We start from the raw sequence: 23,318 nt of genomic DNA on the forward strand, positions 1-23,318 counted from the left end.
CTGAAAAAGTTCTTTCTAACGTCTCTGTGGCTCATTTGGGTACTCAGCTTCCACCTGTGTCCCCTTGTTCGCGTCCCACCAGTGTTGAATAGTTCATCCTTGTTTACCCGGTCGATTCCCCTTAGGATTTTGTAGGTTGTGATCATGTCCCCCCTTACTCTTCTGTCTTCCAGTGTCGTAAGGTGCATTTCCCGCAGCCTTTCCTCATAACTCATGCCTCTTAGTTCTGGGACTAGTCTAGTAGCATACCTTTGGACTTTTTCCAGCTTCGTCTTGTGCTTGACAAGGTACGGGCTCCATGCTGGGGCCGCATACTCCAGGATTGGTCTTACATATGTGGTGTACAAGATTCTGAATGATTCCTTACACAGGTTCCTGAACGCCGTTCTGATGTTAGCCAGCCTCGCATATGCCGCAGACGTTATTCTCTTTATGTGGGCTTCAGGAGACAGGTTTGGTGTGATATCAACTCCTAGATCTTTCTCTCTGTCTGTTTCATTAAGTACTTCATCTCCTATTCTGTATCCTGTGCCTGGCCTCCTGTTTCCACTGCCTAGTTTCATTACTTTGCATTTACTCGGGTTGAACTTCAACAGCCATTTGTTGGACCATTCACTCAGTCTATCCATGTCATCTTGTAGCCTCCTACTATCATCCTCTGTTTCAATCTTCCTCATAATTTTTGCATCGTCGGCAAACATTGAGAGGAACGAATCTATACCCTCTATACAAATCTATGTATGTGAGTGTGTGTGTGTGTGTGTGTGTGTGTGTGTGCGTGTGCGTGTGCGTGTGCGTGTGTGTGTGTGTGTGTGTGTGTGTGTGTGTGTGTGTGTGTGTGTGTGTTGGCAGGTCTGGGAGCGGATGTTAGGATCTAGCCACACTGGGTTGACGGTACTGTCAAAAAACAGTTCACCTCAAAACTGGTAAACAGGCTGCCACCACTCCATCAATTTATGTATTCCAAGATTAATAAATTAGGGAGAGTTCTTTCGATAATTGATTCATTTTAACAGATTACCAGGGCGGGTCATGACAGGGGAACCACCATGCCCTTTTTTAACAAATCTTTAGGCCTAAAGTTAAATTACCTTACGTTTTAAATTAATGAGTTGATAATTACTGTTAAAGGTTTGATGGTAATAAGTGTGCTGAACCCGCTCTGACCCGCCCCTTGTGACCTCCCGCCCTACACTGGACACCTCGTTGTTGTTTAAGATTCGCTACTTGGAGCAAAAAGTTCCAAGTAGCACGGGCTATGGTGAGCCCGTAGACGGTATTGACACCTCGCCATGCCCCAGGGTTTATATATAGGTATCAGCAGGCATCTGCCGGCTTGCTGAAAGCTTGGACATTTTTTGGACAGCTTGTAATGAGAAAAAAAATGTAAAAAAAAAAAAAAAGGTGGGCCAGCTTGTGGATAGGGTATGGTGGGCTGTACGGTATCTGCCTCAGCTATTTGCTGACAATACATCCCACTCAGCGCCTGCTAGGGGGGGGGGGGGGATGTCAGTTGCAAACTGTTTACTGCATAAGGTCAGCCTCCTGACCTCTGTTTGCCAAACCAGGGGAGAAAAGAGAGAAGAGAGAGAGAGAGAGAGAGAGAGAGAGAGAGAGAGAGAGAGAGAGAGAGAGAGAGAGAGAGAGAGAGAGAGAGAGAGAGAGAGAGAGAGAGAGAGAGAGAGAGAGAGAGAGAGAGAGAGAGAGAGAGAGAGAGAGAAGAGAGAGAGAGAGAGAGAGAGAGAGAGAGAGAGAGAGAGAGAGAGAGAGAGAGAGAGAGAGAGAGAGAGAGAGAGAGAGAGAGAGAGAGAGAGAGAGAGAGAGAGAGAGAGAGAGAGAGAGAGAGAGAGAGAGAGAGAGAGAGAGAGAGAGAGAGAGAGAGAGAGAGAGAGAGAGAGAGAGAGAGAGAGAGAGAGAGAGAGAGAGAGAGAGAGAGAGAGAGAGAGAGAGAGAGAGAGAGAGAGAGAGAGAGAGAGAGAGAGAGAGAGAGAGAGAGAGAGAGAGAGAGAGAGAGAGAGAGAGAGAGAGAGAGAGAGAGAGAGAGAGAGAGAGAGAGAGAGAGAGAGAGAGAGAGAGAGAGAGAGAGAGAGAGAGAGAGAGAGAGAGAGAGAGAGAGAGAGAGAGAGAGAGAGAGAGAGAGAGAGAGAGAGAGAGAGAGAGAGAGAGAGAGAGAGAGAGAGAGAGAGAGAGAGAGAGAGAGAGAGAGAGAGAGAGAGAGAGAGAGAGAGAGAGAGAGAGAGAGAGAGAGAGAGAGAAGGGAGTAGGAAACAAGATATGTACTCTCCGTGTGTCACCTGGGACCTGTAGGCCACAACCAAAACAACTTCACCTCTGACGTCTCCTCGACGCCACATTGGCTGACCAAACGGCTTGCAATTTAAGTTGATATTAACTTATAACACAGGTGTGAGCGTCTTGTGGAGGGCGGGAGGGGGGATGACCCCACAAGCACGGGAGTGTCTGTAAAGGTCAATTCCCTGACCTTATGCTAGTATAAAAACAAAAATAGAAGGGGGAGGAGGTAAGTTTGGGGGAAGGGAAGACTATTCCCTTATTGTTACTGTAGCACTTCCCACCTTGTTACAGTGGCACTTCATACCTTATGGTGGCACTTCATACCTTGTTAGTGGCACTTCCCACCTTGTTACAGTGGCACTTCCCACCTTCCGGTGGCACTTCACACCTTGTTAGTGGCACTTCCCACCTTGTGGTGGCACTTCCCACCTTGCAGGCGATAAGTCACAATAACGTGGCAAAAGTAATTTGACCAGACCACACACTAGAAGGTGAAGGGACGACGACGTTTCGCTCCGTCCTGGACCATTCTCAAGTCGATTCGTCGACATTCTCAAGTCGAAACGTCGTCGTCCCTTCACCTCCTAGTGTGGTCTGGTCAACATACATCAACCACGTTATTGTGACTCCTCGCCTGCATGACAGGTCAGGCGAACACTCTAGGATGTCACAAGACGCGGTACACGGTTTTAGCCGCCGCTCTCAAATACAAAATACGAATTAATGCTATTGTTTGCTGGCCTTACCGGATCAACCTGACTGCGATGCCTATGTAGGCTTGCGGGCTTGTGAAAGAGCCTCACAGACTAGACAATCACCGGGTGGCAAGTGACTCGAAATCTTGGGTGTGAACTCGAAACCTTCAACAGATAATTGGCGCAAATCCCGGTAAGTGACTCATGCTTGTGACAGAGTGGTGGTTCAGAGCACTCCACCACTGGGAGAGTGTATACACGGGCACGAACATTATATCCACCTTCCCTCTACGATAATTAACTCCTGTAGGCGACCACCTTCACATTAATGGTTGTTAATGTCTGCGATACTTCTCTACTTCTCTACTTCTCTCCTTCTCTCCTTCTCTCCTTCTCTCCTTCTCTCTCTCTCTCTCTCTCTCTCTCTCTCTCTCTCTCTCTCTCTCTCTCTCTCTCTCTCTCTCTCTCTCTCTCTCCCTCCCTCTCTCTCTCTCTCTCTCTCTCTCTCTCTCTCTCTCTCTCTCTCTCTCTCTCTCTCTCTCATACAACACACAGCTCAGCAAAAAATGTTGCCAAATTAGTGACTCAACCACGAAAATTAAACACTAATCGTCATGAGCCTGAATAAACACAGACACGTTTGAGCAGTATTCTGGCCCGAGTGTGAAGCCGTGTGTGTGTGTACTCTACACACAAACAAGGTCTAAAAGTTGATATAAAGTTTTAAGGAAGGTTGTTCAAGTGGCGGCAGCTGTTCCTTAAGGTAAATAAACTAGAAGCTCTGATCATCTTCCCAGTGTAACTAAACCACCAGCTGAGGGCATCTCTCCGGTGTGGAGGCCACGCCCTGAGTGATATCCACCAGCTGAGGGCATCTCTCCGGTGTGGAGGCCACGCCCTGAGTGATATCCACCAGCTGAGGGCATCTCTCCGGTGTGGAGGCCACGCCCTGAGTGATATCCACCAGCTGAGGGCATCTCTCCGGTGTGGAGGCCACGCCCTGAGTAATATCCACCAGCTGAGGGCATCTCTCCGGTGTGGAGGCCACGCCCTGAGTAATATCCACCAGCTGAGGGCATCTCTCCGGTGTGGAGGCCACGCCCTGAGTGATATCCACCAACTGAGGGCATCTCTCCGGTGTGGAGTCCACGCCCTGAGTGATATCCACCAGCTGAGGGCATCTCTCCGGTGTGGAGGCCACACCCTGAGTAATATCGACCAGCTGAGGGCATCTCTCCGGTGTGGAGGCCACGCCCTGAGTAATATCCACCAGCTGAGGGCATCTCTCCGGTGTGGAGGCCACACCCTGAGTAATATCCACCAGCTGAGGGCATCTCTCCGGTGTGGAGGCCCAGTAACTGTATCACCAGTTGAGGTCATCCCGGTCATCCTAAGTGAGGCCTCCAAGCCTCGCCAGCACAACAAAATACCGTCTTCACAAGTCACATGAACTATCACTAAGTCTATGGAGTCTAGCTACACTGCTCACAATGTATAATTACAGTGTTCCCAGGCGGCAGACACACCATGACGCAGAGACCTTTCTCTGTCCGTCTCGTACGAGTAAGAGACCAGCAGAGACCTCTCCGTCCGGTGCAAGTAGGAGACTTCATGTTTACTACCTGTTGATGATTCCGAGGATCAACGCCTCCGCGGCTCGGTCTCTGACCACACCTCCTGGTTACTGAACCAGCAGAGATTTGTCCATCCGATGCCAGTAGGAGACGCTTAGAGTTCTCCGTCCAGTGTAAGAGACAATCGGAGACCTCTCTGTGTGCAGCGAGTAATAGATGCGTAGAGACCTGTGCATCCGGTGCACCTAACAGACCAGATTAAGCTGGTGAAATTAAGAGGCCTCTCTGTCTAGTACGAGAAAGATCTTCTTCTTGAGGGTATCTTGAGATGATTTCGGGGCTTTAGTGTCCCCGAGGCCCGGTCCTCGACCAGGCCTCCACCCCCCAGGAAGAAGCCCGTGACAGCTGACTAACACCCAGGTACCTATTTTACTGCTAAGTAACAGGGGCACAGGGTGAAAGAAACTCTGCCCATTGTTTCTCGCCCGGCGCCCGGGATCGAACCCGGGACCACAGGATCACAGGTCCAGCGTGCTGTCCGCTCGGCCGACCTGCTCCCTGGTGAAGGAGGCCTGGTCGACGACCGGGCCGCGGGGTCGCTGAGCCCCGAAATCACCTAGAAGTAAGGTAACGGTATTGTGACCCATCGTCTCCATCCGGTACTAGCAAGAGACCAACAGAGACCAGCAGAAATTTCTCTGTCTGGTGCAAGTACGAAATGTCTCCGTCCAGTGGGAATAAGAGACGACGAGAGACCTCGCCGTCCGGAGCGAGGATGCTGCTAGCGACCAGCATCACGGATACAATCACGCCACTTTGTTCACGCTGGAGGGGGGGGAGGGGTGCCAAGAGTGACGTAACAATCACCACACATCTACTCCCTACAAGAAATAAAACTTGTCAAATCACAGAGACTCCAAACTCCCGTGTGAATGGTAAGGTGTCATTCTTTACCACGGAGTCGCTTCCTGGCGTAAAATACCGTTGCTTTTGTGATTACCTCAGTTACATCTTATCAGGTGTGCCAGGCCAGTCCATTAAATGTCGACCCGGCTCAAGTAGCCAATTAATTTTCGTGATCGCGGCCCTTATATAGTGTATGCTTTTAAGGGGACGCAGGCAGGGAGGGAGGGAGGGAGGGAGGGAGGGAGGGAGGGTGGGAGGGAGGGAGGCATGGGAGGGGGGGAGGGAGGGAGGGAGGGAGGGAGAAGGCTGTAGAGTGACAGACACACACACACGCCAACAAACAATAAATAAACCCCATATTCTTAAAGCTCTTCTTAATGTTTATCCGGTGTTGCAGATCACAGATCAAGAGACTGGGGCGCCCACTCAGCAGTCGTCACATCTACTCCTGCAAGTCGCTCACTCTAATTTTAAGCAACACATTTGGGAAGACAGTGCGGCGCGCGCGCGCTCCACCCGGCCTCACGTGCGCCGCTCTACACAACACTGACAGCCACTAATAATATAACGTAAACCACCACCTCTGTACCACACCCACCTCTGTACCGCCACCCACCTATGTACCGCCACCACCTCTGTACCGCCACCCACCTCTGTACCGCCACCCACCTCTGTACCGCCACCCACCTCTGTACCGCCACCACCTCTGTACCGCCACCCACCTCTGTACCGCCACCACCTCTGTACCGCCACCCACCTCTGTACCGCCACCCACCTCTGTACCGCCACCACCTCTGTACCGCCACCCACCTCTGTACCGCCACCCACCTCTGTACCGCCACCCACCTCTGTACCGCCACCCACCTCTGTACCGCCACCCACCTCTGTATCACCACCCACCTCTGTACCGCCACCCACCTCTGTACCGCCACCCACCTCTGTACCGCCACCCACCTCTGTATCACCACCCACCTCTGTACCGCCACCCACCTCTGTACCGCCACCCACCTCTGTACCGCCACCCACCTCTGTATCACCACCCACCTCTGTACCGCCACCCACCTCTGTACCGCCACCCACCTCTGTACCGCCACCCACCTCTGTACCGCCACCCACCTCTGTACCGCCACCCACCTCTGTACCGCCACCCACCTCTGTACCGCCACCCACCTCTGTACCGCCACCCACCTCTGTACCGCCACCCACCTCTGTACCGCCACCCACCTCTGTACCGCCACCCACCTCTGTATCACCACCCACCTCTGTACCGCCACCCACCTCTGTACCGCCACCCACCTCTGTACCGCCACCCACCTCTGTACCGCCACCCACCTCTGTATCACCACCCACCTCTGTACCGCCACCCACCTCTGTACCGCCACCCACCTCTGTACCGCCACCCACCTCTGTACCGCCACCCACCTCTGTACCGCCACCCACCTCTGTACCACCACCCACCTCTGTACCGCCACCCACCTCTGTACCGCCACCCACCTCTGTACCGCCACCCACCTCTGTACCGCCACCCACCTCTGTACCGCCACCCACCTCTGTACCACCACCCACCTCTGTACCACCACCCACCTCTGTACCGCCACCCACCTCTGTACCGCCACCCACCTCTGTACCGCCACCCACCTCTGTACCGCCACCCACCTCTGTACCGCCACCCACCTCTGTACCGCCACCCACCTCTGTACCGCCACCCACCTCTGTACCGCCACCCACCTCTGTACCGCCACCCACCTCTGTACCGCCACCCACCTCTGTACCGCCACCCACCTCTCCCCCACCCACTCTCATCAGAAAATGTTAAAACATTCTTTTTAATTCATTTTGTCGAGGACAGGTAGCCTGTGTATGTATGTACTTTAGGTTTATATTGAGGGGTCCTCCCCCACCCCCACCCCCCACAAGGTCGAACATCTGACCCTCCCAACGCCCAACCACTTGGGCTGGACGGTAGAGCGACGGTCTCACTACATGCAGGTCGGCGTTCAATCCCCGACCGTCCAAGTGGTTGGGCACCATTCCTCACCCCCCCCCCCCGTCCCATCCCTAATCCTTATCCTGACCCCTTCCCAGTGCCATAAAGTCGTAATGGCTTGGCGCTTTCCCCTGATAACTAAAAACAAAACTGACCCTCCCCAGCATGGAACCCCCCAACAAGCTGACCAACTCCTGGGTACCTATTTACTGCTAGGTGAACCGCGGCATTAGGTGATACGAAACGTGCCCAACCACTTCTGTCTCGCTCGGAATTTGAACCCGGAGTTCCCTAAATTGAGTGGAGAGGGAGCACAGCTGTACTACCGAGGCCATACGATGGGATCGAACACCCATCCCTGGCCCCAAGAATTTGTTAACAGATACATCACTGTGATTTCATGGTTCATCTTCGCCTATCATATGAATGCCCAGGTCATTGTGAGGAGAAAGCGCTAAGCCAGTATGACTATATGGCACTTGGAAGGGGCATGAGGGAAAGGGTCTGGGACAAAAGGAGTGAAGTGTCAGTGCCCAGCCAATTGGGCCATCGGAGATCGAACTCAGACCTACAAGATTAAAGGCCGATCAAGTGATTCTTGATTTGCAGCTCAACACCAGGCTAGTAGTCCTTGAGAACTGGTTCAAGGAGCAAAATCTCATAATACTGGAGAAATAATGACTCACGGGTTCTCTGACTCTGACTCTGTGGCGCGGGTTCGATTCCCGCACGAGGCAGAAACAAATGGGCAAAGTTTCTTTCACCCTGAATGCCCCTGTTACCTAGCAGTAAATAGGTACCTGGGAGTTAGTCAGCTGTCATGGGCTGCTTCCTGGGGGTGGAGGCCTGGTCGAGGACCGGGCCGCGGGGACACTAAATCCCCGAAATCATCTCAAGATAACCTCAAGATAACGGGGACATCATCAAAACTTAGAAGACACCTAAAGGGGACATGATAAAAAAAAATATAGGATAATTTTATATCACGGTAAATCCACCTCTCCTTTATACCAGGGGAAATAAACCTCACTGTTATACCATGGGGAAAGCCACCTGGCCATTATACCAGGGTAAATCAACACGGGGACACAGGTGGAGACTGAGTAACCAAATGAGCCACAGGGACGTCAGAAAGAACTTTTTCAGTGTCAGAGTAGTTGATAGGTGGAATGCATTAGGCAGTGATGTGGTGGAGGCTGACTCCATATACAGTTCATATGTAGATATGACAGAGCCCAATAGGCTTAGGAACTTGTACAGCAGTCGATCGACAGCTAAGAGACGGGACCAAAGAGCCGAAGCTCAACCCCCCGCAAGCACAACTAGGTGAGTATTAGTTTATGATTACTAGTCAATGTCACTCATTCATATCCCACTAGTTCATCGTCACTTGTTCATGATTAAACTAGTGGTCTCCACCGTTCATGGTCACTAGTTCATGATTATATATACCTGTTCAAGATCAATAATTAATCATCACTTGTTTATGTGGGGACATAGGCTCCAGTGACCCGGTGGTCCAGTACAGTGAGGTGCCGTGGCCTCCAGTGACCCGGTGGTCCAGTACTAGTGAGGTGCCGTGGCCTCCAGTGACCCGGTGGTCCAGTATAGTGAGGTGCCGTGGCCTCCAGTGACCCGGTGGTCCAGTATAGTGAGGTACCGTACCGATAAGAGGCAGGAAACACCTGCAAAAGATATTTTTTCTTAAGGATTTTGTCCAAGCACCAAGCCATTACGACTATATAGCACTTGAAAGGGATCAGGATAAGCAAAAGACAGATACCACCAACATGGCCTTTCTTGACTAAAATACCATCTTACACCAGCTTAAACACCATACGAATACCTGACTTGCACTAGGTATATACCTCGCAAGTGCAGGTGTTATGGACCACGTATGATCGTAGAAGAACAAATCTACGTGCACGATTTGCTTGAACAAGAAACTGCGCACTATAAAGAACAGTCATGTGCTAAGTGGCGCGATAGTGGTATTCCTATCTTGCGGCGCTGTTATCTTTTATCAGGATGTGGTGACGTTACCCAGGATGTGAGGGGCTGGGGCCTGCCCGTACACCAGTTGCTCCTCACTAGCTGGCTATAGTGTGTGTGTTTACCCTGCGGCCAGAGGTGAGTTCTTCATCCCAGCACAGTGACAGGCGGCGGGACGCACACCATCATACTCCACTCACCTACCTGCATCATTAGGATCATTCACTGGTGTTTGACAAGATATAACTTTTATATTTCCCGCTGTATGAATTACCATGCCTGGAGAGGGTTCCGGGAGTTGTTCTGCTCCCTAAGCCCGGCTCGAGGCCAGGCTTGACTTGTGATACCTTGGTCCAACAGGCTGTTGCTTGGAGCGGCCCGAAGGCCCACATATCAACTACAACCAGAATGTCCGGCACTTCTTGCAAGAACTTTTCTAAATGCTTCTTGAAGACTTCCACCTTTGTTTCGGCAATATTTCTAATGCTTGTTGGGAGGGTGTTGAACAGCCATGGACCTCTGATGTTCAGACAGTGTTCTCTGATTGTGCCCATAGCACCTCTACTCCTTACTGATTCTATTCTACATTTCCTCCCATATCTTTCGCTCCAGTGTGTTGTTATTCTACAGTGCAAATTTGGGGCCTGGCCTTCCAGTATCTTCCATGTATATATTATTTGATACCATCTCTTGTCTCCTTTCCAGAGAGTACATTTTCATATCTTTGAAACGGTCCCAATAATTTTGATGTTTTATCGTATATATGCATACCGTATATGTTCTCTGTATTCTTCTTTTTCAGAAATATCTCCTGCTGTGAAAGGGAAAGTGAGTACCGAGCAGTACTCAAGACAGGGACAGGGACATTAGATAGACTCTAATGCTCTGGGCGGGACTCAAAGCATTACAGGGGCAACTTTAGGTGTGCACCATGTTACTGGATCATAGGTTCCTTACGTTATTGTAATTTATTTTTGCATGTTGTTGTTTTTTATTTAGCTACTTAAAACGAAATGCCCATGTAGCACGGGCTATAGTGAGCCCGTAATTGAGTCCGGTTATTCACGATAACCTTGTTACTGTGATATATATGTCAAAGCTTTAAATGGAAGTGGAGTTTCCTCCTTTCTCCCGTTTCTTTTCCGCTTCTATTTTAGCGCACTGGTTTTAGTCTTGTTTTAATAACATCATTGACGGATATAGTTGCACAGTGTTCACTAGTGTGTGTCCCATTTTTCAACTGCTTTTCTAACCATTGTATTTGCTTTGTATTTTGCATCTAATGCAGCTGCTCTCTTTGGATGAATGTTGAGTTTGATGTGCAAGGCTTCGGTTACTTCACATTCCAGTAAGTAATGTAATAGTGGCGCCTCTGCATCTAGCTGTTCCACAGATATGACACTCTTTTTAACTATTGGGTTTATTACCTCCCAGCAGCACTTGTAACCAAGTCTGAGTCTGTGTATAGCTACTGTAATGTCTCTGGATATCTTGTCCAGTTAACGTCTCTCTAGCTCGCTCAGGATATACTCAGAGGTACTAGAACTGTGATACTACTTAGTTATATAGTTTAGTGACAAAAACACTAAAGTCTTTTTAGTGAGCAGTATAAAGTGAATTGAATTCAAGTGAAAGCTGTTTAGCAATTATGACTTTACAAAATGGGAATCTATACGAAAAGAACTACACGTTGGCCCACTATGTCCCCCCAGGAAATGACTCTCCTGACCATCCTTCAGAAATTATTAAGGTCAGAAGGACACAGTAATCTCGTGGAAAGAGCAAGACAAATGGCTGATGACAGGAATAGTGAACCAGAGGATAACCCCATTCCCAATGAGCCCCCTTGGCAAATAGCAGGAAATGGAAAAACCAATAAAGAAAAGAGAACCAAAGAAATGCCCGAAGAAATCAATTTAGAATCTAATCAGAACCCAAGGACAGCCCCTAAACCAATGCCAAAGACCATCTTCAAAACTAAAATGACAGCAGATGGTCCCACTTACGCCTACATTGCCACACTGGAAAAAGGTCACCCAGGATCAGATCTCAGAGCCAAAACTGACATTAGAGGCAGATATAACATATCCACAACTAACCCAGACATAATTGCCAACCTCAGGAATAAGGAATACTTAGTTGAACTAAAACCGAAGGTAAAAGTCACCAAGATGATAGTACAACATTTCCCGGTTGAAGTAAATGTAAACAAGCTCTTAGAATGTCCCAAGGTCATAACAGCACATAGGTGCAAGCACGACAACGCTGAAACAAGACAGGTGCTTGTAACAATAAAAGGACCTCGCATCAACACTCTGAATATAGGGATCTACGGACAATTCAAGCTAAGGCTATTCAAGAGCCCATGTGCTGTTACAGATGTCAGCACTTCGGCCACCATAAAGATGCCTGCAGATGCCTGGAACGATCAGTATGCAGCGAGCTACACAACACTGATATATGCACAAATCTGCATAAAGGAGGCAAACCAACAAATGCAAAATGACCAAACTGCGGGGATAAACACGTATGGAACGAACGATGTTCAGAAAGGGTCAAAAGAATCCAAGCCTTTGGCTCTACCCAGCAACCCGGAACCACAAATCCAAGACAACAAACTACCAGACACTCAGTTATTTTTGCATATAACCTTAAGTTTATAAATCTGGCAGAGCGCCTCACTTGGCGTCCATCATTGGACGTCTTTGTGATTATGCTCGCCAGGGACTCGCCAGTGGATTGCCAAAACGTCAGATGATATTTTATTTGATTGTTGCCGCCGGAGGCAGCTAGTTTATTGTGCACCCCATACTCATCTTGTGAGCGGTAGCGCAAAAAGCATTACAGAGGAACAAAAGGTCTTTATCAGACCTCAACGGGGATTATTACATAAACAATTTCATCTATCCTTCACACCTTATAATTACAATGTCAGCTAGTTACAGAGAATGTTCTATTTCCAAGAGCTATATATTAACAGTAAGTCATTATACGTACAAGGGAGGTCTTATCGCTAATACACAATTGTTTGAGCAGTGGAGATATTACAGAGTCATTGGGGAGCTGCTGTTTATTATTAGTCTTCACAATACACTACTTGTTTCTTAATTTCATATGTCGTTTATCTACTGGAAGCGAGACGTTATGATTATAATGAAATAATCAAGCCCCATCCATTAGGTGTACAACGGAGCTTAAACTAGACAACTCTTTACCATTCGTAGATGTGATCATTTATAAATAAAAATACTGGGAGCGAAATATGGATACAGTGCAAGGATTTCAGATATTTTATCCTTTGGTAATAAAATAGGTTGCCATATCATACAGCGTGAGCTTAGATTTCTCTAAATGGTTCAATTTTGCTACAATCCAAAATATTATGTTCGAGTGTGTGTTCCTGTCTTTGTCCACACAATTTACACTTTACTTCATCTAGATCCCTATACAAGCCGAACTGCCAGAGATAATTGTAGCCAAGTCTTATACGAGCTGTGACAACATCTGTTAGTCTGCTGACTTTGTTACTTGCCCCATACACATGTTTTACTTCACACATTTCATTGTGATAAACAAAGGACTTGCTAGTTCCAATTTGCACTGTTTTACTTTCTTCAAATCCATCCAGGAGTTCTCGTCTAATGACACTTTTAAGGGACCTATTTGATAACTCAAGATTCCGTTCAATACTGTCTTTATTTACTGCAGCCTTAGCAAGGGCGTCAACTTTATCATGTTCCTGCAGGCCAACATGATAAAGTTGCCTTCTCACATGCCAATGTGAGAAGGAATCCACAACATTTTTATATTTACCCCATTGCTAAGTATGCTTATATATCTATGTCTGGCTTCTGAGACAAGCACGTTATTACTTGATTGCAAACTGATAATTGCTCGTAGTGAGGAAAGGGAGTCGGAAATAATTAAGCTGTCTACTTCAGTATTGTCAATGATCAAATGTCCTGGTTTCTGGGAACTGTTGCCAGGGTTCCAGTGGGAATATTATCCCCAATCCGAACACCACAAGGTCTGTGCCTTTATGAAATAATGAAATAAGTAAATTTAGCTTCATAAAGAATATCGTTACGGTTAATTGGATCTATTAGTAGACCAGATTATGCCATGGGACCCCTGACCAAAGTTCCCAGAAACCAGGAGTTTGATCATTCATCTTTAGTTTCGTCATCTATTGGGGAGTCCCCGGCAAGCAAAATCACAACAGCGTCCAATGATGGACGCCAGGTGGGGCGCTCTCCTAGAACCTTGTCACACTCATCGCACATCTGTGCCAGGTGAGTACGATGGGCTCACCATAGCCCGTGCTCCTTGGAACTTTTTGTTCCCACTAGCCGAATCTAAAACAACAATCTTGTTCAGAACATTGTAAACAGCACCTTGTGAAAAAGGTTGTAGGTCACATCCGAAAATTTCTATTTTTTTTTTTTTTTGAGATATATACAAGAGTTGTTACATTCTTGTACAACCACTAGTACGCATAGCGTTTCGGGCAGGTCCCTGGAAATGATCCCCACCGTGAAGAATCGTTGTTAAAATACAATTTTAATACACTTACACATAGATTAGATCTTCATCTTCATTGTTATAGTAAAATATATATTGGGTATGCACAAATAAATTACAACGTGATGAATCTATGGTCCAGTAACATGATGGAGACCTAAAATTCCCCTCTAATGCGCTGGAGTTTACCTGATGAGGGTTTCGGAAGTTCTTCTACTACCCAAGACCGGCCTGAGTTGTAAATATTGTTTATCACTGTTTCCCCCTAGTGTAACAGATGATGGGAAGATGGAGGAGGTGTTGTGCTGCGGGGTGTGCTCGGAGGAGTACAGTGGCGGCGCCCGGGACCCGGTGACGCTGCCCTGCGGCCACACCTTCTGCCGCCCCTGCCTCCACACCCTGGAGAAGACCAACGGTGTGGCCTGCCCCGCCTGCCGCAAGACTCACTCCGCCGTCACCGTCGCCTGCCTCCCTCCCAGCTACACCATACTCAACCTCCTCGATAACTACACCCCTTCCCAGGTGACTGATTTGCTTCATTATTATGCACCCCATTTTCAGTTCAATTCTTTGTTATGCACCCCATCCCATGGGCAGTGGTGGAAAGGGTTACAGAGGCACATAATCGGCTCAGGAACTGAAATCCATAGTTCGATTAGCTAAGCAAGGGACAATCTCACCCTCATACCCATCCCTTGGGCAGTAGTGGACCCCATACCCATCCCATGGGCAGTAGTGTACCCCATACCAATCCCGTGTGCAGTTGCGGGCCCCATACAAATCCGGTGAGCGATATTGAAAAAGGTTAAAGAGATACGGCACATTTGGGACAGAAAATGACCCTCAAAAATCCTTTAGCTAAGCAAATTACAGTCTGAATTTGCTAGTTACACACACACACACACACACACACACACACACACACACACACACACACACACACACACACACACACACACACACACATATATATATATATATATATATATATATATATATATATATATATATATAAATATATATATATATGTATATATATATAAATATATATATATGTATATATATATGTATATATATATAAATATATATATATATATATATATATATATATACATATATATATATATATATATATATATATATATATATATATATATATATATATATATATATATATATATATATATATATATATATATATATATATATAGTGGAACCTCGGTTGATGAATGCCCTTCTTTACGAATTTTTCGGTTTACGAGCTCAATTTCTTTGTAAAATTTGACTCGGTATAGGAGCTTTGCCTCGCTTGGCGGGTTTGTTGATACATGTGTGGGTCGACCGAGCGAGTGGTTCCTGGTGGCAAGGGCGAAGCGTGAAGAATTCTTTGTGAAGAATTTAATTGTTTTTGTGCTTTTTTTGTTTCTGAACATACAAGTAATTATCATATATCACTCTATGGGGTCCCAAGAAAGTCAGTCATCATGTTCAACCTTAAAAAATAGTTGTGAGTAGAAGCAGTAGAGGATGTCCATTTCTCATTAGAAAAATGTGTGCAGTATGGGAAGAAGTACAAAGTTTTGCTGAAAAAACTCACCCAGACGCTGTAGCAGGCCATTGCATTAACCTTTTTAATGACACTGATGTCTCACTACAGACAAGTGTTAAAACGTAGGGTAAAACAAGTGTTTTTAGACAGATTCTTAATAAGACGAGCAAGCAGTGAACCACAACCAGGTCCTAGTGTTGTAGGACCTGGTTAAACGTAAGGTAGAGTAGGAGAGAGTGTACCCCAGAGAAGTCATCACTGCCTGATGTTATAATGGCACTCCCCTTCCAAACACTAACACCTCTTCTCCTCCCCCCCCCCCCTTCCTCACCATCTTCCATATGCCAACAAAAGTCCTCATTAAAAGTAAGATATACTTGTATATATTGCAGTACAAAATATAAGTAGTAGTATGTATAAAATGTATTTTTCAGTTAATATTTTAAGGGGTGTGGAATGGATTAATTCAATTTACATTATTCCTCATGGTAAAATTCGTTTCGGTTTACGAACCGTCTCTGGGAACGGATTAAATTCATAAACGAAGGTACCACTGTATATTGTTGCATTAAGTGAGGTACTGCTGTTATACGCAGCTGATGGTTTGTTTTATGTAACAAAAAAAAATTAAAACTTCGATGTGAATATAGGGAACAGGTGTAAAGTCAAAAGCCAACGTTAAATTTAATAAAACAAAATAAAAGTTACCTTCACACCTGCAATACAACTTTGTACATAGAGTTTCATAAGCCAAGATAAAATAAAAGCAAGAACACAAATTTCAACTCAACGACCCGGACACTGACAACGACATAGTGTAAGTGTTCAGTGCTATAAGATACAATACCACCACTCTTAATGAGCAGCCATGGCAATTGACCAAGCTGTAGATGTTATCCAAGCCGAGCGTCCCCCCCCCCCCCTCAGCTGACCTACTACTGTTTACAACCTGTCCTCGGGGAGGAGATCCCATCAAGGTAATAGATTGGTAATGACTACATAATTTGTCCTAATATTTATGCTTCTCCCCCGAATCAACCTACCCTGGCTTTGTGCCCTGGTGAGACCACTCCAGACCAGGCCGACACTAGAGTGCAACTCCATAGTCTCCTGAGACTGATGGATGCCTACTACTACTACTATCCACGGTTAGGTTAAAGTTACTTTAGGTTAGGTTCCATTACGTTTACCGTGTGTTTACTTTGTGAGGGTTGCAGGTTGATGAGTGCAGCGCCCACGGGGAGCCGCTGGGGTACTGGTGTCGAGAGTGTGGGAGCCTGGCGTGTGGCCTCTGTATCTACAACTCTCACCGGCAGGGCCAACACGACATCGTCTCCTCCAAGGTCGTCCTCCAGGAGAAGAAGCACTGGTTGCAAGAGGAAACCAACAAACTTAGCAAAGTGATAGAAACACATCTAATGAGCAGTGTAAGACAATCGGTAGTTGATCTGCTGCGGTTGTTGCATAGAAGCACCAAAGCTGCCGCCATTAAAGAAGAAGCAACCTCGAACGCCTCACTATTGGAGAAGACTATTAGCATGGAAACGCTGCTGGTTTGCGAGGGCAAACACCAGAGTCTTGTGAACGCCTGGCGAGATGCTGGTCTGCAGAAGGGGCCGTTTGCATCTTCAGAAGCCCAGCAAGCCATAAACCTCTCTACCCAGTTCCCTGAAGACCCCACAGCCAATCCCGCCATTGTTTCTCCCCTGATATGTTGCGTCCAGTACGCCGAGGACCGCTGGGGGAGGTTATCGTGGAGCGGCAACGACCTCCTCCTATCCTCCTTTTCTAGCCAGAACCTGCAGCCTCACTTCACACTAAATGTAAGAAGGCAAACATTGCCCGTGTGTGTGTGTGTGTGTACTCACCTAGTTGTGTTTGCGGGGGTTGAGCTCTGGCTCTTTGGTCCCGCCTCCCGGTCCTGTGTGTGTGTGTGTGTGTGTGTGTGTGTGTGTGTGGTGTGTGTGTGTGTGTGTGTGTGTGTGGTGTGTGTGTGAGTGTGTGTTGTGTGTGTGTTGTGTGTGTGTGTTGTGTGTGTGTGTTGTGTGTGCGTGCGTGTGTGTGTGTGTGTGTGTGTGTGGTGTGTGTGTTGTGTGTGTGTGTTGTGTGTGTGTGTTGTGTGTGTGTGTTGTGTGTGTGTGTTGTGTGTGTGTGTTGTGTGTGCGTGTGTGTGTGTGTGTGTGTGTGTGTGTGTGTGTGTGTGTGTGTGTGTGTGTGTGTGTGTGTGTGTGTGTGTGTATTCACCTAGTTGTGTTTGCGGGAGTTGAGCTCTGCTCTTTTGGCTCGTCTCTCAACTGTCAATCCATCAACTGTTACTAATTACTATTTTTTTCTTGTCACACACACACACAGGAAGTAGCCCGTAACAGCTGTCTAACTCCCAGGTACTTATTTATTGCTAGGTAACAGGGGCATCAGGGAGAAAGAAACTCTGCCCATTGTTTCTCGCCGGCACCGCGAATCGAACCCCGGACCACAGGATTACGTGTCCAGCGTGTTGTCCATTCAGCCTCCAGCCGACCAGTGTGTGTGTGTGTGTGTGTGTGTGTGTACTCGTCTCGTTGTGCTTGCGGGAGTTGAGCTCTGGCTCTTTGATCCCGCCTCTTGACTGTCAATCAACTGGTGTAGATTCCTGAGCATACTGGGCTCTATCATATCTACATTTGCAACTGTGTATGGAGTCAGCCTCCACCACATCACTACTTAATGCATTCCATTTGTTAACTACTCTGACACTGAAAAAATTCTTCCTAATGTCTCTGTGGCTCATCTGAGTACTAAATTTCTATCTGTGCCCCCTTGTTCGTGTCCCACCCGTGCTAAAGAGTTTGTCTTTGTCCACCCTGTTAATTCCCCTGAAAATTTTGTAGGTGGTTATCATGTCTTCCCTTAGTCTTCTGTAAGTGCAGTCTGGTGGCATACCTCTGAATCTTCTCTTAACTTCGTCTTGTGTTTAACTAGGTATGGACTTCAGGCTGGAGCTGCATACTCCAGGATTGATCTGACATAAGTGGTATACAGGGTCCTGAACGATTCCTTACACAAGTTACTAAAGGCAGTTCTTATGTTGGCCAGTCTAGCATATGCCGCTGATGACATTCTTTTGATATGGGCCTCTGGGGACAGGTTCGGTGTGATATCAACCCCCAGATCTTTCTCTCTATTTGACTCTTGCAGGATATCACCTCCCAGATGCTACCTTGTGTTCAGCCTTCTGCTCCCTTCGCCTAATTTCATTACTTTACACTGTCCTGAGTTGAACTTTAGCAGCCATTTTCTAGACCATTCCTCCAGTTTGTCCAGGTTTGAGAGGAATGAGTCTATACCCTCTGGAAGGTCGTTTACATATATAAGAAACAGGATGGGTCCAAGTACAGAGCTCTGTGGTACTCTGCTGGTGACATCTCGCCACTCTGATGTCTCTCCCCTCACCGTTACTCGCTGTTTCCTGTTGCTTAGATACTCCCTTATCCACTGGAGCATTTTACCTTTTACTCTTGCCTCTTGCTCCAACTTTTGTAACAACCAAAGACTTTCTGACAGTCCAAGAAAATGCAGTCTGCATTCAGTCTGCAGTCTGTATATGTGTGTGTGTGTGTGTGTGTGTGTGTGTACACACTAGGCACAGGAATGCCAGATAACAGCAAACGTTGCACAGGTTAATTATAACTATATATAAATACATGATTCTTAATTTGCACTTGTATATGTTGCAGTGGACGATGTTCTCGAGCCTGGGGGCGGTGATGTGCAGTGTGGTGTTCCTGGACCTGGCGGCCGGCAGCCACCCGCTGGGGCGGGTCACCATACGCCTGTGGGGCCGCCTGCGCCGAGCTCAGCACTTCCTGGGACTGTGTCTGGGCATCTGGGGAGCCACCTTCAAGGACTCCACCTTCACCCGCGTGCACGACACCCAGTTCTGCAGGTTCCTGGTGGGCGGGTCGTACAGGTCTGAGGGCAGCGGCGTCACCAGCACGGCAGGACTGATGGACAACCTGGAATGGGATGGCCAGTATGCCGGGGAGGACCTGGAAGGCCAGATCGTGTCGTTCGGCGGAGGCCATAAGCATCTGGATTCCGTGTTTGGGATTTGCGTGGAGGAGAAGGCGAAGGGAGGCCGCAGCCGGTGCCCCTTCGGCAAGGTGGTGTCGGGTCTAGCCATCCTGCAGAAGGCTGCCACCTACGTCCCTTCCTCCCAGATCTCCATCTCCCAGTGCGGCGTCGTCATCAATCTTGACGAGGTAATGAGCGACTGATATATTTAATACATTAGTCGCGGTCAAGCTTCTCTAAAACGAACCGAACAAAATATTCTTCATTTGACGGAAAACACTATTAAGAGTTTAATAGCTAAAGCAAACGGAGCCACAATATTGATACTTCGAAATCATATAAATTAGTAAAAGTGTATTACAATACCTCGAGAAAATAATTAATGAACAATAAAAGTAAAGTGTGAGTGAAAGTTGGAAGTGAGAGCACAAGTAAGAGGTGTCTCAAGTAACCTCAGAAGCAACCTAATATCCAAGAGCCATCTTGAAGGTATCAGGAACCTTCAATACTGAGTCACATTCAAAAGTTTGTGTGTGTTAAGCTTTGATAAACATAATGTAACATCACACAGGATTTTGTTGGAGTCAAAACGACATACAAGACCACAGAGGAGAGGGTTATCTTGAGATGATTTCGGGGCATTAGTGTCCCCGCGGCCCGGTCCTCGACCAGGCCTCCACCCCCAGGAAGCAGCCCGTGACAGCTGACTAACACCCAGGTACCTATTTTACTGCTAGGTAACAGGGCCATAGGGTGAAAGAAACTCTGCCCATTGTTTCTCGCCGGCGCCCGGGATCGACCCCGTGACCACAGGATCACAAGTCCAGCGTGCTGTCCCCTTGGCCGACTGGCTGAGGGTTGCTCAGGAGATTAAACCAAAATGCTATTAGCTTAAGTATCTTTAAGCTCACCAAGACAATCCCACACAGTCTCAGCAGACACCACGCCACAACAACAACATATCCAACAACAGTTAAAAAGTTACTTAAATGATTTCAAAATTCGTACAAATATTGATCAAAATATACCCCTCGTACTCGGCTAAACTTAAGCTGTAGCGGAAATATCAGACAATGGGACATGTAGACATGTTAAATATCACGCCTACGAGACAACAAATATGGCGGTAGGAAATAAATGAATAACCACAACTCCCAAATGAGAGACTATGTTCCCCCACTCTCCCTCTCTTTGGTTTGGTGAGGCATGGCAACCCCTGGAGGTTACTAAGGCAACCCCTGGAGGTTACTAAGGCAACCCCTGGAGGTTACTAAGGCAACCCCTTGGGGTTACTAAGGTAACCCCTTGGGGTTACTAAGGCAACCCCTGGAGGTTACTAAGGCAACCCCTTGGGGTTACTAAGGCAACCCCTTGGGGTTACTAAGGTAACCCCTTGGGGTTACTAAGGTAACCCCTTGGGGTTACTAAGGTAACCCCTTGGGGTTACTAAGGTAACCCCTTGGGGTTACTAAGGCAACCCCTGGTGGTTACTAAGGCAACCCCTGGTGGTTACTAAGGCAACCCCTGGTGGTTACTAAGGCAACCCCTGGTGGTTACTAAGGCAACCCCTGGTGGTTACTAAGGCAACCCCTGGTGGTTACTAAGGCAACCCCTGGTGGTTACTAAGGCAACCCCTGGTGGTTACTAAGGCAACCCCTGGGAGGGGGCGGGGGTTACTTAGGCCGTAATACTACTTTTACTTAATTTGGTCTGAGGACGGACTCACTGACCACCAAACAATGACAGTATACAGTGTGTGTGTGTATACATACACACCGTGGTACACCTCTGGGTGTATATCCCTCGTGACCCTGTGTATAGTGTATTCGTATTGTCACTTGTATGTTTACATCAATTACCGAAACTATAATTTTTTTCGAAAAAAAAGCCTCTGGTGCAAGGTAACCTGTCGAGGCCTACAACACGAGAGGGTGAACTACAACACGAGAGGGTCAACTACAACACGAGAGAGGTCAACTACAACACGAGAGGGTCAACTACAACACTAGAGAGGTCAACTACAACACGAGAGGGTCAACTACAACACGAGAGGGTCAACTACAACACGAGAGGGGTCAACTACAACACGAGAGGGTGAACTACAACACGAGAGAGGTCAACTACAACACGAGAGGGGTCAACTACAACACGAAGGACACCTACAACACGAGAGGGTGAACTACACCACGAGAGGGTCAACTACAACACGAGAGGGTCAACTACAACACGAGAGGGGTCAACTACAACACGAGAGGGTCAACTACAACACGAGAGGGTCAACTACAACACAAGAGGGTCAACGACAACACGAGAGGGTCAACTACAACACGAGAGGGGTCAACTACAACGCGAGAGGGTCAACTACAACACGAGAGGGACAACTACAACACGAGAGGGTCAACTACAACACGAGAGGGACAACTACAACACGAGAGGGTCAACTACAACACGAGAGGGACAACTACAACACGAGAGGGTCAACTACAACACGAGAGGGTCAACTACAACACGAGAGGGTCAACTACAACACGAGAGGGTCAACTACAACACGAGAGGGACAACTACAACACGAGAGGGTCAACTACAACACGAGAGGGGTCAACTACAACACGAGAAGGGTCAACTACAACACGAGAGGGACAACTACAACACGAGAGGGTCAACTACAACACAAGAGGGTCAACTACAACACGAGAGGGGTCAACTACAACACGAGAGGGTCAACTACAACACAAGAGGGTCAACTACAACACGAGAGGGTCAACTACAACACGAGAGGGTCAACTACAACACGAGAGGGACAACTACAACACGAGAGGGTCAACTACAACACGAGAGGGACAACTACAACACGAGAGGGTCAACTACAACACGAGAGGGGTCAACTACAACACGAGAAGGGTGAACTACAACACGAGAGGGACAACTACAACACGAGAGGGTCAACTACAACAGAAGAGGGTGAACTACAACACAAGAGGGACAACTACAACACGAGAGGGACAACTACAACACGAGAGGGTCAACTACAACATTGTATGAAACATGAGATACAAGGGGCAAACTTCTGTCTCGGGTCTACAAAATGCTGTTGTAGTTCTCGGTACATTAACTCCCTCAGACGCCTCCTCCAAGGCACTCCAAGACGGCCATCAACTCCCTCGTTAAGACCTATCAACTCATCTATACGCCAACTCATCTATATCATGCTCTGAGGCCAGTCTGCAATGGGACCCATAGGAGGACGACTTGACTCCACCACTCTTTATATTATTATTATTATTATTATTATTATTATTATTATTATTATTATTATTATTATTATTATTATTATATAGCCTGCAACTGAAGATTTTATATACTTCTTTTGGTGAATACTTTGTAGAGGATATTATTAAAGTTTTACACTCTCTAGCAACTTTGGTTTCATCTCAGACGGATTAATCCCATTCATTAACAATATATTCAGATATCTGTGTTATGAGAATATTCTTTCTTATTCGCATTACATTATAATGGGTCTCAAGAAACAAATCACAATTGAGAAATATAGACCCTGCTGAGAGTAACATTTTCCAAGCCTAATTTAGCAGCCATATCTGATGAGAACTATTACCCCGGTGGGAGACGATGAGTCACAATAACCTGGCTGAATATCTTATTCTCACATTCATCTTATTCATATCTTATTCTTTCACTCATTCTATTCTTACCTTTCGCTTACCTGCTCCTCACCTCACTCTCTT

The 23,318-nt window shown here is 47.2% G+C and overlaps 1 protein-coding gene across 3 annotated transcripts; it reads left to right on the forward strand.

Moving 5' to 3' along the window:
- Window positions 1-9,469: 9,469 nt before the first annotated feature.
- LOC123747615 (uncharacterized) lies at window positions 9,470-22,990 on the forward strand. Of its 3 annotated transcripts, none has more exons than XM_045729870.2 (4): window positions 9,470-9,587; window positions 14,240-14,492; window positions 16,737-17,342; window positions 19,236-22,990. In XM_045729870.2, exons 2-4 carry the CDS (start codon window positions 14,259-14,261, stop codon window positions 19,773-19,775), a joined length of 1,380 nt encoding a protein of 459 aa, XP_045585826.1. In that variant the 5' UTR covers window positions 9,470-9,587; window positions 14,240-14,258; the 3' UTR covers window positions 19,776-22,990. The 3 variants fall into 3 exon arrangements, with proteins under 3 accessions (XP_045585826.1, XP_045585951.1, XP_045585892.1); XM_045729995.2 differs by having other exon boundaries at window positions 16,836-17,342; XM_045729936.2 differs by having other exon boundaries at window positions 9,545-9,677.
- The last annotated feature ends 328 nt before the right edge of the window (window positions 22,991-23,318 follow it).

Source organism: Procambarus clarkii, chromosome 1, assembly GCF_040958095.1.
Source record: "Procambarus clarkii isolate CNS0578487 chromosome 1, FALCON_Pclarkii_2.0, whole genome shotgun sequence".
NCBI classification, from domain to species: Eukaryota; Metazoa; Arthropoda; class Malacostraca; order Decapoda; family Cambaridae; genus Procambarus; species Procambarus clarkii.